At 46.7% G+C, this 14,044-nt stretch overlaps 1 protein-coding gene across 3 annotated transcripts in view; it reads right to left on the bottom strand.

The window, feature by feature from the left end:
- The window catches only part of PAK2 (p21 (RAC1) activated kinase 2), a 47,263-nt gene that overhangs the window by 12,579 nt on the left and 20,640 nt on the right, over positions 1 to 14,044 (bottom strand). For 2 of the 3 annotated variants that reach the window (XM_065845128.2, XM_065845129.2), the window contains exons 2-9: positions 12,370 to 12,568; positions 5,850 to 5,950; positions 5,355 to 5,505; positions 3,664 to 3,695; positions 3,213 to 3,320; positions 1,980 to 2,112; positions 1,447 to 1,510; positions 675 to 723 (exon numbers count right to left, since the gene is read on the bottom strand). In XM_065845128.2, the coding sequence (XP_065701200.1) occupies positions 675 to 723; positions 1,447 to 1,510; positions 1,980 to 2,112; positions 3,213 to 3,320; positions 3,664 to 3,695; positions 5,355 to 5,505; positions 5,850 to 5,950; positions 12,370 to 12,544 (813 nt within the window). In that variant the 5' untranslated portion in view covers positions 12,545 to 12,568. Of the gene's footprint in view, positions 1 to 674; positions 724 to 1,446; positions 1,511 to 1,979; positions 2,113 to 3,212; positions 3,321 to 3,663; positions 3,696 to 5,354; positions 5,506 to 5,849; positions 5,951 to 11,142; positions 11,164 to 12,369; positions 12,569 to 14,044 lie in introns of those variants that run through there. The other variant, XM_071812360.1, reaches the window with a different exon arrangement.

Here is a 14,044-nt window from a genome sequence, read left to right as displayed (position 1 = left end):
ATGTCTGCAGAGAAGGAGACTCCACAACCTCCCTGGGCAGCCTGGGCCAGGCTCTGACACCCTCACCCCCAACAAGTTTCTTCTCAAATTTAAATGGAACCTCCTGTGTTCCAGTTTGCACCCATTGCCCCTTGTCCTGTCACTGGTTGTCACCCAGAAGAGCCTGGCTCCATCCTCCTGACACTGCCCCTTTCCATATTGATCCCCGCGAATGAGTCCCCCCTCAGTCTCCTCTTCTCCAGCTCCAGAGCCCCAGCTCCCTCAGCCTTTCCTCACATGGGAGATGCTCCACTCCCTTCAGCATCTTGGTGGCTGCGCTGGACTCTCTGCAGCAGTTCCCTGTCCTTCTGGAACTGAGGGGCCACAACTGGACACAATATTCCAGGTGTGGTCTCCCCAGGGCGGAGCAGAGGGGCAGGAGAACCTCTCTGACCTACTGACCACCCCCTTCTAACCCACCCCAGGTACCATTGGCCTTCCTGGCCACAAGGGCCCAGTGCTGGCTCATGGTCACCCTGCTGTCCCCAGGACCCCCAGGTCCCTTTCCCCTACACTGCTCTCCAACAGCTCGTTCCCCAACTTACACTGAAGCCCACATAAAAACATTCGGCCACCTACATAAAAACATTTACACAGACAAAGCAATCGCAGTGCAGCGAACACAGAAATCTCACCTCCTGCCCCGTTGCCACATCGATAGCTGTGAACACTGTACCTGAAGCCCTGTGAAGAAAAAAAACAACATTGCAGGCAGTTGTGTAACAAACACACACACGAACAGATAGATCACAAACACTAAACTGTGTCAGCTTGCCATGTTGCAAGAGCTTTATCAACAAGAAGGTTATTAAAAGCAAGTGGTATCATGGAAACACCAGGCAGTTCACACACAACAAACTCATCTCGGGTTCACTCTGACACCAGCTATCCTCCTGTATCCAGAGTGTCTGAGCCCCCAGAAGATCAGAGAAGCTGGGCAGCCCTTTCTGCAATAGGTGTTAACTTTTATTTTCCCCCAGGGAAGCCCACGCACAAACGCACACAGACTTATTTGGAAAGTACACAGTAGGAGTTAGGTATATATATATATGTATAAAATCAAAGCTGGAAAAGCTACAACTTGTATTAATATATACTTTCTTCTCAAATAATGACTTAGTCCAGGCAGTACTGTTACCGAATATAACTCTGACATGCTCTCATGCTATTCAGCCATTGTGAACACATCTTACCAGAGAGGAGAGGACCAGCTACACCCCTGGAGAAGTTACAGAGCTACATTCTCCCATGAAAAGAATATTTCCAGCCTTCACCATCTGTTTATCACCACTTAACACAGCCCACATTTCTGCCTGCTTCAGTAAGTGGGGGCTACGCCATCATATTGGACAGAGAACTGCTTTTAATGCTGCCTCACTGGGAATAAAAGTTCGGGTGAGCACTTACCCCTGCCCGATTTTTTCATATCTGGTGTATTTTTTCTTGGGATCTCCTATGCTCACGATAGTCCCTAAAAAAGAAATGAGACACATCATGCTATTTCCCACTATAGTATCTCAATTTAATTGTGTAGCAAAACCCAGCGTGGGGTTATGACAAATCCGGTAGCCGGGCCTAGTCTGGAAACCAGTCAGTTCTTGACTTAAGCACAGGAAAATCAATGTGAAAAATTGTCTTCAAGACGACTATGGAACAAGCAACAGCAGAAGCTATTTTGTGTTATTACGGTTGTATTACAGAGGCAGATCACACTGTCACAACTCAACTTCAACCCACAAAACCTGCTCTACGATCTTTTTTACCCAATAAGGCTCTGAAGCACAAAAATAAGCAAAACTTCTGAATGCTCCTCTCAGCTGCTCTTGGACACAAAACCCATCAAGCATGGTAGCCACACAAGACATAGAAGATGAGGGCAAAAGCTTAACATTCCTCCCCAGCCTTAAAGCCGTCGTTTCTCTGAAACAAAAACCACCTACGTAGTTTCTCCATGATCTCTTCATCCGACATTTTGGTCTTCTTCTTCTGCTTATCCCCCGATTTCGTCGCGCTGTCAACAGCGGCGTCACCGGCCGGCGCGGGGATGGGGTCAATCACAGACCGAGTGTAAATCTGTTGAAACAGAGACCGTTTACCTCGGCATCTCCATTGACTTTCCGCTGAAAACAAGCACAGTTCTTTAAAGATTCCCCAAACACCAGTTGACATAACAGGCTGGAGGAAGAAATTAGATCTGAGAAGCATTAAATTCCAGAAAGTCAAGATGCTGGTAACTTTATTGAGCTCTGAAAGAAGGACCCAGGCACCCCCTGAGTGGATGTCAGGAGAGTAATTTCCACACACAAACCTTTGGTGGGTTTTCTACTTGCTTATTCTTCATAACCCACGCTAGTTATCAGTGCAGAAATCACTATTTAATAGCAAGATCAACCACTACTGAGATTGAAAGGAAAAAGATTCATGCTTCAACATGAAAAGAAGTACGAGGTTCTCGGAAACTTCCCAGTTGCCCTCAGTTTAGGGGATTTTCTTGGAGCTTTATTTAATTTCCTCCTGAGCTGTTCACAGACACACCTTAGAAATATCAAGCTGTAAGATCTGTCACATTTGATACATTTATACACCCAGAGCAGGCGATTATAAAGGAGACACACGTACACAATTCGCATTTGCGCTCCCGAAGCAAAAACGAATGGGCAGAGCAGCAAGGTATCCACATATCACAGTCCAAAGTACGAGCTGGGATTTGTTAACAAGGCGTGAAGTTCAAGAGAACTACACTGAAACTTAACGAACAACTTCTTAAGCATTTAACTTTCCAGGTAATGCTGATGAGTAACATCAGCTTTCAAATCTTACATGTGAATTTGTTTGGGTTTAGGTAGGACATGCAGTGTGAGGTTATCACATTGCAATCAAATAAAATAAAGGAAATGAAAGACACTGCCACTTTTAGGACTAAGAAGCCTCCTCGTCGCATCTTGGGTTGAAGCAGAGGCTTCACTGGGCATCTTCAACACAAGCCCACAAACAAATCAGCATTAACTTCAGGATTTCTGATCCAATATCCAGAAATTAGGCATTTTCTTAGCAAACTCAAAGAAAAAGCAGAACTTAAAATGGTTTATTTCACAAATACAACGCTTTGCTAGATAACGAAGTAGAAAAAGTCCTGCGGTACCGAGGAGTTTGGGAATTTGACAGCCGCTCACCGATTTTGTGTGGTCTGGCCGTGGGGCAATAACAGGAGGAGGAGCTTCCTCATCATCCTCATCATCATCTGCCACAGCTGTTGACGGCTCCGAACCTTTGGCATTGCCCTATATTTTTAACCAAATTACAAAAAGTTAATAAACAAACAGAATTGTTTCCCCTACAGAGTTAAAGACTTGCTTCTCTCTGCCCCCCATGAAGATTAAAGAATTCTTACTGTTGTCAAATGAAAATAATAGGTTGAGTGGTTTAAGTGCCCTATTACATTTTATTCCAAGACTAAAATACTATCGCTCCAGTGAAAAACGCTCTGTTGATGCCCCAAATCTATGTTTTTATTCCACAAAAATCTCATTTTGTTTTACACTACGAGATTCAGTACACGGCAAACACAGAAGACCTGAACTTTTACACGAGTACGGATAGACAAAGAATAGCAAACACACTCACCGTTGGTGTTCCTGAAGGGAAACCATCTTTTTCTAAATAGGACAAACAGCAAAATACATAAAATCATCAGAAAAATAATAAAGAGTGAAGAGAGTAAAGAACTGTGGCCAGAATGCAAACCCCCCTCTCCCCCCCCTTCCGTCGATATGGAGGGCATAGACACATCTCCCTCTCTCTCTGCTGCTTGAGGCTGACAGATTCTTTTGTTTGACCCCAGAGCCCGCTGGCCAGGGTCATTAAGAGAGAGAAGGGAGCACAGAGGCACCAGGGAGCCACTGGGCGCCCACGGCCAGTGTGGGGGATGTTTGGAGGCTTCAGGGGCACCCACAGCCACTGTGGGGGTGCAGAGAAGCTTCTGGAATGCCCACAGTCAGATCTGATCAGGCTATAAAAATGGGACTCTCGTCGAGGCTCCACCACTTGCGCGGATCTCTTGGAGTTACGAACTGAGCTGCTGCTGCCAGGAGCCACTGCCCCCCTGGGATGGAGACTTCGCTTGCCTCACCGCCACGGGTGTGAGTAAAATTAACCCTTGTAGGATTGCGAGTGTATCTATTTTCCGTGCACATTTGCACGCGTACTTTCCATGCTCAATACGAGCACGTGTATAAATTAATCCTTGCAGAATCGCGAGTGTACACTTTCCGTACTCAATACGAGTACGTGTATCCCTTTAAAATAATCCCAGACCGTGTTCAGGCAAGCATGGACTCTTCCCGGACTCAGGGGCGGCTCCGGCATTGTTTTTGGTGAAGCCACGTGCATGCACACGGTGGCCCTCCTGTTGTATTAGTTGCTGCCCCTTAATAATTTACTCAACTGATATCCAAACCTGTATTCAACTCACTTTGGAGTGCTAAAAGCCCACCTTCCACTGGTCACTCCGCTGCACTTTCTTTTACCGAATAAAGGCTTGTTTTGGACCCTGTTGTTCCTTAAACTAACCTCGGGGTGCCTCCGTGACAAGAACACAGAGAGCTCTGGAGATTTTTTTTTCAGCTCTCAGAAAGCCAAATTTCGTGGTCACAACCGCAGAAGGAAGTTGCAAGTTTCTAAAGTCCTCCCCTAAGGGCAGACAAACCCACTCGGTGTTCCAAACCGAGCACTGATCATCACATTTATGTGTTCTGCCTTATCGAGATGTGAAACCAGGATCAAACACGTATTTCTGCTCCCTTAGCGGTATCTTGAATCAAGGAAGAGAGTATCACTAAACTGTTTTCAGAAACAATTTGAAGAAAACCAGGTAAAACCGCATGTGTTTGCAGGGCAGACATTCTCTCAACCCCCCCACATGGCTCCTGACCTGAAAACAACTTATTTTGCATCTTCGATGTCACCACATCCAGTTCACAGGCAGCTGTTTTAGCCACAGACAGGAGGAGCAAGGTCTCCAGCACAAAACCAATTAATCAGAGTCTCAGAGCCTCAGCTTCATAAACACAGCCTGTTACAAGTTAATTTTGGCTGTTCGTTTGAATTATACAGTTCCACTTCTTTCCCTTCTCCACTTAGAACAGGAAATTAACTGGACAACACCAGTTTCCAGTAAGTTTTAAATCCATCTTCGAGTTTGCTCCTCATTGAGAAGCAGCTCGCCCTCTCAGCATTTTAATCTGATTTATGATTCTGAAAGAGCGGAGACTGCGTTCCAAACACCCAACTCCCCTTTAATATGCCTCGGATCTCACCTGGAGCAGAAAAACTCAGATACTTCTGTTTTGCCGTGTCTTTGGAGTCGTAGAACTTCAGCACATCTAGTACCGCCTGGGGATTTTTCTTCTGTTCTAGCTTTGTGATATTTGAGGTCTGCAGTAACCGAGCCCATTGCTCCGGCATTCCCTGAAATAACAGGTGATTTTAAGCATCCTTCTGGTATTTGCAAGTTTTAAAAGGCAGAATAAATTTATTTCCTCTATAAAAAGCATAACGCGTTAAGCCTTAGCCACATGAACGGGTGGGAGGGGTTTTAACGGGGAGCTGTTCGTCCACAGGTGACACAATCCACAGCCAATATCTTGAGGTGACACAACATCGGATGTGCCATTTACACTAACAGGTCGCAGTCTCCTTGCTCTGCGTGCTGTACACAGTAAAACTATTTCTTTGATAAAAATCAACAACGGCTTCAGTAGAGCGCTGACCTGCGGCTGTTTGCTGAGCAGCTCCAAGGCCGGGTTACTTACAGTGAACTCTCCAGTAACGGCATCAAAGCCAACGTGGATGGTGTGCTCAAAATCCGACGGGGGGGAGATCTCCGGCCTTTCCTTCTCCTTCTTCTTGCTTCCTGACAAAGAGATTCAAAGATGCGCTGAGCAAAGATTTGAAGTCCTATTGTCTCTGTTTGATATGATCGATACAAGTAGCACAACACTTTGGGTGAACATTATTCTGTTTTCAGGATGGAGGTGTTTAAATACACAGCACGCTGATTTAATATTTTCAAGCTTCACCTAAGAATGAACAACTTGTTCCATTCAAATCATTTATATTACAGTAGCAGGCAAATAAGAGATTAAAAGTGCCACAGTGTTCTGAGCATAACAAATCCAAACACATGAAATGTTCACGGTGCAAAAATAGACATGTTAATAGGGATTAAGAAGAACAGCAAAGACAACTTCATTTCAACCTCAATTTCACCCTAAAGACAGTAAAGATTCAGTTGCCTCACTGCTCCAGTTCAAGGTAATTAATGCAAACTAGGACTTCCTGTGATGAAGATAAGAGTTTATAGCCTCGGAGCAATTACCTAATTTAAATTAAAGGGTTTGGGGTTGCATAAGTACCAGAAGCAAAAACAGATAATGAGGAAGACCATGTGCACAATCCAACCCAGCTCCAATTAAATTTATAAGATGTTTTATAACGCCTGGGGCTTGGGTTTTTTGTCTTTTTGTTTCCCTGACAAAGTTAAAATAAACTGGAAGACAATTTGTAGCTCAACCTAAATATAAAATACACCGTTCCGTTCATTTGACTCGGAAAAGGTTCAGAGGTGAAAGCCGGAAGGTTTCAGGAACCTGTTTTCTTGTTCTTGCAAAAATAAAGGTTCGCTCTTCATTAATGCACGGTACAAAGTTACCGAACGTGGGGCAAGTGTAGATGAGGCTGCTCAGAGCCAGAGTCCGTCTGAAATCCCCTCGCGCCGGGCGGGAGGAAGGACGGGGAGCCGAGGACAATACTTACAAACGAAAAGCCATGTGGGCTGCCCCAGCCGAACAATGCGCTGGAAAGACAGGGCGATTATAAACAGGATATCTTTAATATGGCTACACAGGTCAGAGCCAAAAAAGCCAAGGGACTGTCGAATGTTCTCATTAACGTCATGCGGTCACAGGACAGGAGAAACTTGCTTATGAGAAAACACTTTAAGTGCTGTTTTTTCCCCGATCTCTTGCAGATGTTTATGTGAAAGCAAGAGGAAAAGAAAGAAAAGAGTTAAATTACTCAGGAAGGTTGTTCTTCGGGAGCACTTGATATGTAGGGAACAGTACCGGGGGCTCAAACCAGCATGTGTTGTGCAAATAAACCCGCTCCATCGAAAAATACACACATTTTGTTAGCAGGCGAATCAAGGAGAGTGAAAATCCCTCTTCTGCCCACAGGGGCAGCACTTCAAACACACGCAAGTCGAGAGGTCCTGGCAAGAGGCAAATCCCGTGAGTCAGGGGTTGGCAGAACATAGCCGAGGCCACGCTGCTCTGCAACCTGCGTGTGCTGCGGCTCTGTACCAACCGGGAATCCGGTAATAAAGGGCACTGCATGTTCCAAACGGCAAGTGAACCCGAGGGGAGGTCCTGGCCCTGCAAAGGCAGCAGCAGCATAGGGGACAACGCGGGGATCATGAGCCAGCAGTGTGCCCGGTACATGGGGGGTGTGAGGAAGAGCGTGAGCGGCAGGTCAGGGAGGTTGGAGGTTGTTCCTCCCCCTTTATTCCACCTTGGTGAGGTCACATCTGGAGTTGGGTCCAGTTCTGGGCTCCCCAGTTTAAGAAGGACAAGGAATTACTGGAGAGAGTCCAGCAGAGGGACACAAAGATGCTGAGGGGTCTGGAGCATCTTTGTGCTGCGGAAAGGGCAAGTGTAGAGTCTTGAATCTGGGCAGGAACAACCCCAGTTTCCAGTATAAGTTGGGGAATGACCTATTAGAGAGCAGTGTAGGGGAAAGGGACCTGGGGGTCCTGGGGACAGCAGGGTGAGCATGAGCCAGCACTGGGCCCTTGTGGCCAGGAAGGCCAATGGTACCTGGGGTGGGTTAGAAGGGGGTGGTCAGTAGGTCAGAGAGGTTCTCCTGCCCCTCTGCTCTGCCCTGGGGAGACCACACCTGGAATATTGTGTCCAGTTGTGGCCCCTCAGTTCCAGAAGGACAGGGAACTGCTGCAGAGAGTCCAGCGCAGCCACCAAGATGCTGAAGGGAGTGGAGCATCTCCCGTGTGAGGAAAGGCTGAGGGAGCTGGGGCTCTGGAGCTGGAGAAGAGGAGACTGAGGGGGGACTCATTCCTGGGGATCAATATGGAAAGGGGGAGTCTCAGGAGGATGGAGCCACGCTCTTCTGGGTGACAACCAGTGACAGGACAAGGGGCAATGGGTGCAAACTGGAACACAGGAGGTTCCACTTAAATTTGAGAAGAAGCTTGTTCCTGGTGAGGGTGTCAGAGCCTGGCCCAGGCTGCCCAGGGAGGTTGTGGAGTCTCCTTCTGTGCAGACATTCAAACCCGCCTGGACACCTTCCTGTGGAACCTCAGCTGGGTGTTCCTGCTCCATGGGGGGATTGCACTGGATGAGCTTTCAGGTCCCTTCAACCCCTGACATTCTGGGATTCTGTGAGCTGGGGCTGTTGAGCTGGAGAAGAGAAGCTGAGAGGGATCTGATCAACGGATCAATATCTCAGGGTGGGTGTCAGAGGATGGACCAGACCCTGTTCAGTGGTGCCCAACGCCAGGGTGAGGGGCAACGGGCACAGACTGAAACACAGGAGGCTCCATCTGAACATGAGCAGAAACTTCTTTGCTGGGATGTGCCAGAGCCTGGCCCAGGCTGCCCAGAGCGGGTGTGGAGTCTCCTCCACAAGAAACGCAGCCATTTCTCCACAGCCTGCTTGCTGGTCATAGGTAGATAACTCCAAGTGGTAAACTGTGAGTTACGGAGCCGCAGGTGAAACCACAGTGAAATCCACCCGGAGCTCCCGGGCTCAAGTGCGTCACACACACGATTCCCGGTCCGGGCGATGCCCCACGGCACCTCCTGTAATAAGCTCTGCTCAAAACCCACCATTTCTTGGTTTGTGGGCCTATTTTAAAGCCTTTCAAAAACACACGCAGGTTCATTTAACTTCAGAAGTCCAGCCAAGGAAATTCATGGCAATTAAGCACTCTAGTAAAAAGATGACTATCACCTCATTTATCCTAAACAATGGAACTAAAGGGGGGAAAAAACCTCCATGCCTAGGTCATTAAATAATCCCTTCAATCTCTGATGATTATTCCAGTGCAGAACTAGCTCAGACTCGGGGCAGAAATTCTGGTTTTGCCAACCCCCCCCGTCTGCAGCGAGTCCCCCAAAGGCCACCCCGTCCCCAAACAACTTTATCCCGTCACAGGCCTGTTTGCTGCAGCTTTGTATGTGTACAAACGAACAATATCTTCATTTGCCAAAAAGGAAAACTTACCATTTTTATAGCACTTTGTTAAGTTTTGCACTGGCTGGAGAAGTTTTTCCCATGAAAACAATCCCTAGCACACATCAACAGAAAATTTTTGCGTGTAGTCCCATCATATTATCAAAATCCAAGCAGGAAGTTAATATTTCTGTAAAGCTTCCCAGCAGCAGAATTTAAAAACCAAATTTTATTTAAACGGGCATTTCTGGTGAGGGTGCGTCTCGGCCACGCTAATGAGCAAAACAACATCTGACTGATGGTTTGGTGCCAGAAAGTCACGATGTCCATTTATATTCCGCTTACATTCGGCAGCCAGTTTTGCGGTCTCCAGGGCCAAAACCACCTCTTGGGATGGTTACACCAGCCTTGCTGCAGGTCAACCAAGCAACAAGAAAACCCACAACTTGCAGATAGTTTCTTCAAGCTGCATAATTCAATTACCATTTCTCCTAACCACATTATCTTGCCGTGGAGTAAAACCGGCTTTGTTCCAGTAGAATGTTACTTTAAGTACTTTTTAACATCTAGGAAAGATAAACTGGCACCATTTTATCCAAAACATATTTTTCTCAGCAGAAATTATTTCTTCTATTTTTAGTTTGCATCACAAAATACTGGCAGGGATGCAGACACATGCTAAACAACTATCCAGATTAATTTCCATAAATTTGGCAGTATTTATAGAGTAGTCTGAATAAACTTAAGGAAAGGGACTCTCAAACACATCCAAAGGAGCCAATACAAGTCTTCAACCACCTCCCCAGCCATTTCAGCAATGAACAAACCGCAAGATGGAAAGAGGAAACTTCTGAGGAGAAGGTGCTAGAAAACGTCACAAAGCTCTTCAGCACCCACTCGCATTCAGCATTGGTTTCCCAACACAAGCAGGTATTAAACTCACTAATATGGAGCAAGGAAAACCTCCTTTCACGTGGGGTTTATGTTCAATTTTATGATATCCCCATCTCCAAAAAGGGCCACGAATGCCCTGAGGAATGATCATCCCACCACCATCTCGACAAGCGCCATCCCAGCTCCTGAACCATCCTCCCAGGCTGAGGACGGACAGATCGGATCCTTCCACCAGATGTATTAACACTTGGCAGCACTCACTGCAATCTCTAGGCACTTCCTCTCAATACCAGTGATATAACGGTAAAACACCGGTTCATGCACGCAGATCAGATCCACCACCTCCACAGCTCTGGAGTCACTTCTCCTCCTCCTCCTCCTCCTCCTCTCCTCCTCCTCCTCCTCCTCTCCTCCTCCTCCTCCTCTCCTCCTCCTCCTCCTCCTCCTCTCCTCCTCCTCCTCCTCCTCTCCTCCTCCTCCTCCTCTCCTCCTCCTCCTCCTCTCCTCCTCCTCCTCCTCTCCTCCTCCTCCTCCTCTCCTCCTCCTCCTCCTCTCCTCCTCCTCCTCCTCTCCTCTCCTCCTCCTCCTCCTCTCCTCCTCCTCCTCCTCTCCTCCTCCTCTCCTCTCCTCCCCTCCTCCTCCTCCTCTCCTCCTCTCCTCTCCTCCCCTCCTCCTCCTCCTCTCCTCCTCTCCTCTCCTCCCCTCCTCCTCTTCCTCCCCTCCTACTCCTCCCCTCCTCTTCTCCTCCTCCTCTCCTCCTCCCCTCCTTCTCCTCTCCTCCTCCTCTTCTCCTCCTCTCCTCTTCTTCTCCTCCTCCTTTCCTCCTCTTCTCCTCCTCCTTTCCTCCTCTTCTCCTCCTTCTCTTCTCTTCTTCTCCTCCTCTTCTTCTTCTCCTTCTCCTCCTCTTCTCCTTCTCCTCCTCCTTTTCCTCTCCTCCTCCCCTTCTTCTTCTTCTTCCACACTTACCTCTTTAAGGTAAGAAAAGCCCACCGCTTCTATTGCTGCAACCCAGCCACGGACAGTTATTTCACAATAAGTGACCTTGTGAAATAACTTTTCTGCTTCCAAAAGCTACACTGGCCAAATCTTTCCATCCTCCGAAAAGGAAAAACACACCCACTGTTGAGAGCAGAAATTCCGCCAGACCTTGCAAACACGGGGAAGCTCGTGTTTGTGTGCAGAGGGATTGTTCACCCAGCTGAGCGAGGGTAAAAACCAGCCCTGGGGAAAATCCTTAGCTAAGGGAATAAATAACCAGAGGAGCAAAGTCTCTGGAAACAGTCAAACCTGTGTCAGCGTGACCGAACCGGTCCTGCCCGGCACATCAGCAGAATTAACAGATAATACAAGCAGCAGGGTCCTTCCCCATGTGCATCTTAATATTCATCACAAAAACGCTAACTGGTAGAGATCAAGAAAATGCGTAGGAGTTTGAGGTCAGGCTTCTAAGTCGCTGCGCAGTCTTACCGTCCCAGATGTAAGAAGATATTCACATCTGTGCAGTATTTTAATTGTATGTGGATACAGACACCCTGGAGAACCAGGGGCAGGGCTGCAGTGCTGCATATACACTCAGCGTACAGAAAAGAGGACGGAAACTAAGCACTAAGTCTAGTTTCATTACAGCAATTTTTTTCTCAGAAATAATCTTGTTTACAGCAATCCAGATTTTCCCCCCACTAGTAATTAACCCTAACAGCGCAGTTACACAGACAGAACAACTTAATTTTTCTCAATTCCCCTTCATGCACGCTGCACCTTCCCCAGCATTTCTTTCCCATCTCTTTTCTCCTCAAGGTACCACATAAATGGTCAACAACATGAAGTACCTTCCAAAACAACTGGATGCTCAGTTCAAAGTAAAAATCCGCATTCAGTGTAGCAAAACAGCAAGTAATATGATGCTTAGGAATCACAAACATTTCTTAGGGTTGTTTGGAAACGCATTCCTTCAAACTGGGCAGCAAACATGAGAGGCAATAGGTGGTGGTTTGCCTCAGTGAGCTATTTAATTTTTCCTACTTAGCATTTCATGTTCAAACATCCCAATGCAAACAGAAAGAACATCTCAGCTCATTAAACACATACATCCAACTTTCAACACTCCTTCCACACTTGGACGGGCTCAACTCAAATGTCTAAAGAGCTACGAAGGGATAAAAGTAGTAACCTTGGAAAACAGAGGCATCTTACCTTTTTCAGCGCCAATGAATATGGAGATGATTTTATTCCTAGGTTTTCTCTCCTCTGGTACAGAGGGCAGGGGTTTCAAGCTGTGGTTGGCAGACAACGGGTCTTTGACCCCCGAACTGGTCATCCGGACGGGAGGAGCTGGTGGCTTGTCTTCCAGTTCTCCATTGTGAAACATGGTTCTCAACAGCTAGTGACGGCCCTGCAACACAAATCATTGCTTTAACATAGGAGAATATAAAACAGAATATAAAAATACAGCTTTTCTTGCGTTGGCTGACAGGGAAGGAACCAGGTGAGCAGACGCCGATGTCTCTGCCAAATGAATCAGATCCTGTCCTTGTTCGCACTTCTGGGCCACCTGCTTGTTTGTGCCAGCAGCAGCGTTTGCAGGATGGAAAGACAAACTTCTCTAGCGATAAAACCAACCCAGTCAAAAAGAACAGCCCGTCATCATGGGGAGCAGTTCCCAGATCTGGCTCACTATCGGTTCACACAAAGGACAGCACAACTTCTTTTAGGGGGAGCTCCATCCCAAACAGCTTCATGTGCATTCATTTTTGTCATTTATCAGATGAGATCCCGGGGAGAAAAGAATAGCTTATAAATCATAATTCACACGGTCTACATTAAGTCACATTAAGGATATCTCTACCCAAATTACGCAGCCTACATTGAAGAGGATGGGACTAAGATCCACTGAATGAGGACTTTGTGCCACACTTTCTCCATTTGGAAAAAGAACATACACTATCACCACAATCCTCTTTGAGTCCTTAACAAAAACATGAGCGTGAGCATGAGCAAATAGCTTCTAAAGCTAAAGACACCACACAATAAAGCATCTACATGACACATTGCACATTCAAGAAAATCTGCGCTGGCCTTTCCTCCCTCCTCATAACATCCTGGAGATTTTTCTCTAAGAAGCAGGTAGCCTCTCTGCTGTGGGGTAAATAGCACAAAGATACAGAGAAATTACGTTGTGATGATAGCTGAATAATAAATATGCTTCTCATTCCTTCATATGCTTAACCGATGTTTGGAACACTTGATTTAGGATCTTCTCTGCATAGATCTCCTCATGTCCCGACAGTTTGGGAAACGACCAGTTTGCTGGTGTCTACCAGCCCATCATAGTCCCAAAGCTCAGCCTCAGCCACACCACAGTGCCACCCCTAAAAATCAGGATAAAATGGCGCAGTTCACACTCAATTGTCACACTTTATTTTCAAAGGGTCAACACTGTGCTATCCGACATCTCGGCACAACACACGCGTCTTGCATAACACGGTCTTAGCGGGAGAACTAAAACCAGGATTTCCTCACATATAACACTGTCAGATCCCAATGAAGAAAAAGAAAACAGGTGAGCAGCCTGAATTAATCCAGTGCAAGAGCATATTGGTTTATGTTGGGAAGCTCAAAAGAGACTGATAGAGAACAATAAATAAATAGACCTGCAACACTCGAACGTGTCCGCAGGGATGCAGTTGTGAATCAGACTGCGATTCCCATCCTCCAGTAGCTTTCCCAATTCGCTGACTGATTGCTGTTTCAGATGTCGCAAGTTATCTGCAGGATCTATGTTCTCCAGTACCTACGCTGCAATATGGGGAAAAAATTAGGAGCGCTCCAATCTAACTGCAGGTCTGAGTAGCTTACCCAAAGGGATTTT

This window comes from Patagioenas fasciata, chromosome 9 (assembly GCF_037038585.1).
Source record: "Patagioenas fasciata isolate bPatFas1 chromosome 9, bPatFas1.hap1, whole genome shotgun sequence".
NCBI classification, from domain to species: domain Eukaryota; kingdom Metazoa; phylum Chordata; class Aves; order Columbiformes; family Columbidae; genus Patagioenas; species Patagioenas fasciata.
The sequence above is the reverse complement of the archived record's forward strand: the minus strand, read 5'-3'. Positions and strand labels throughout refer to the sequence as shown.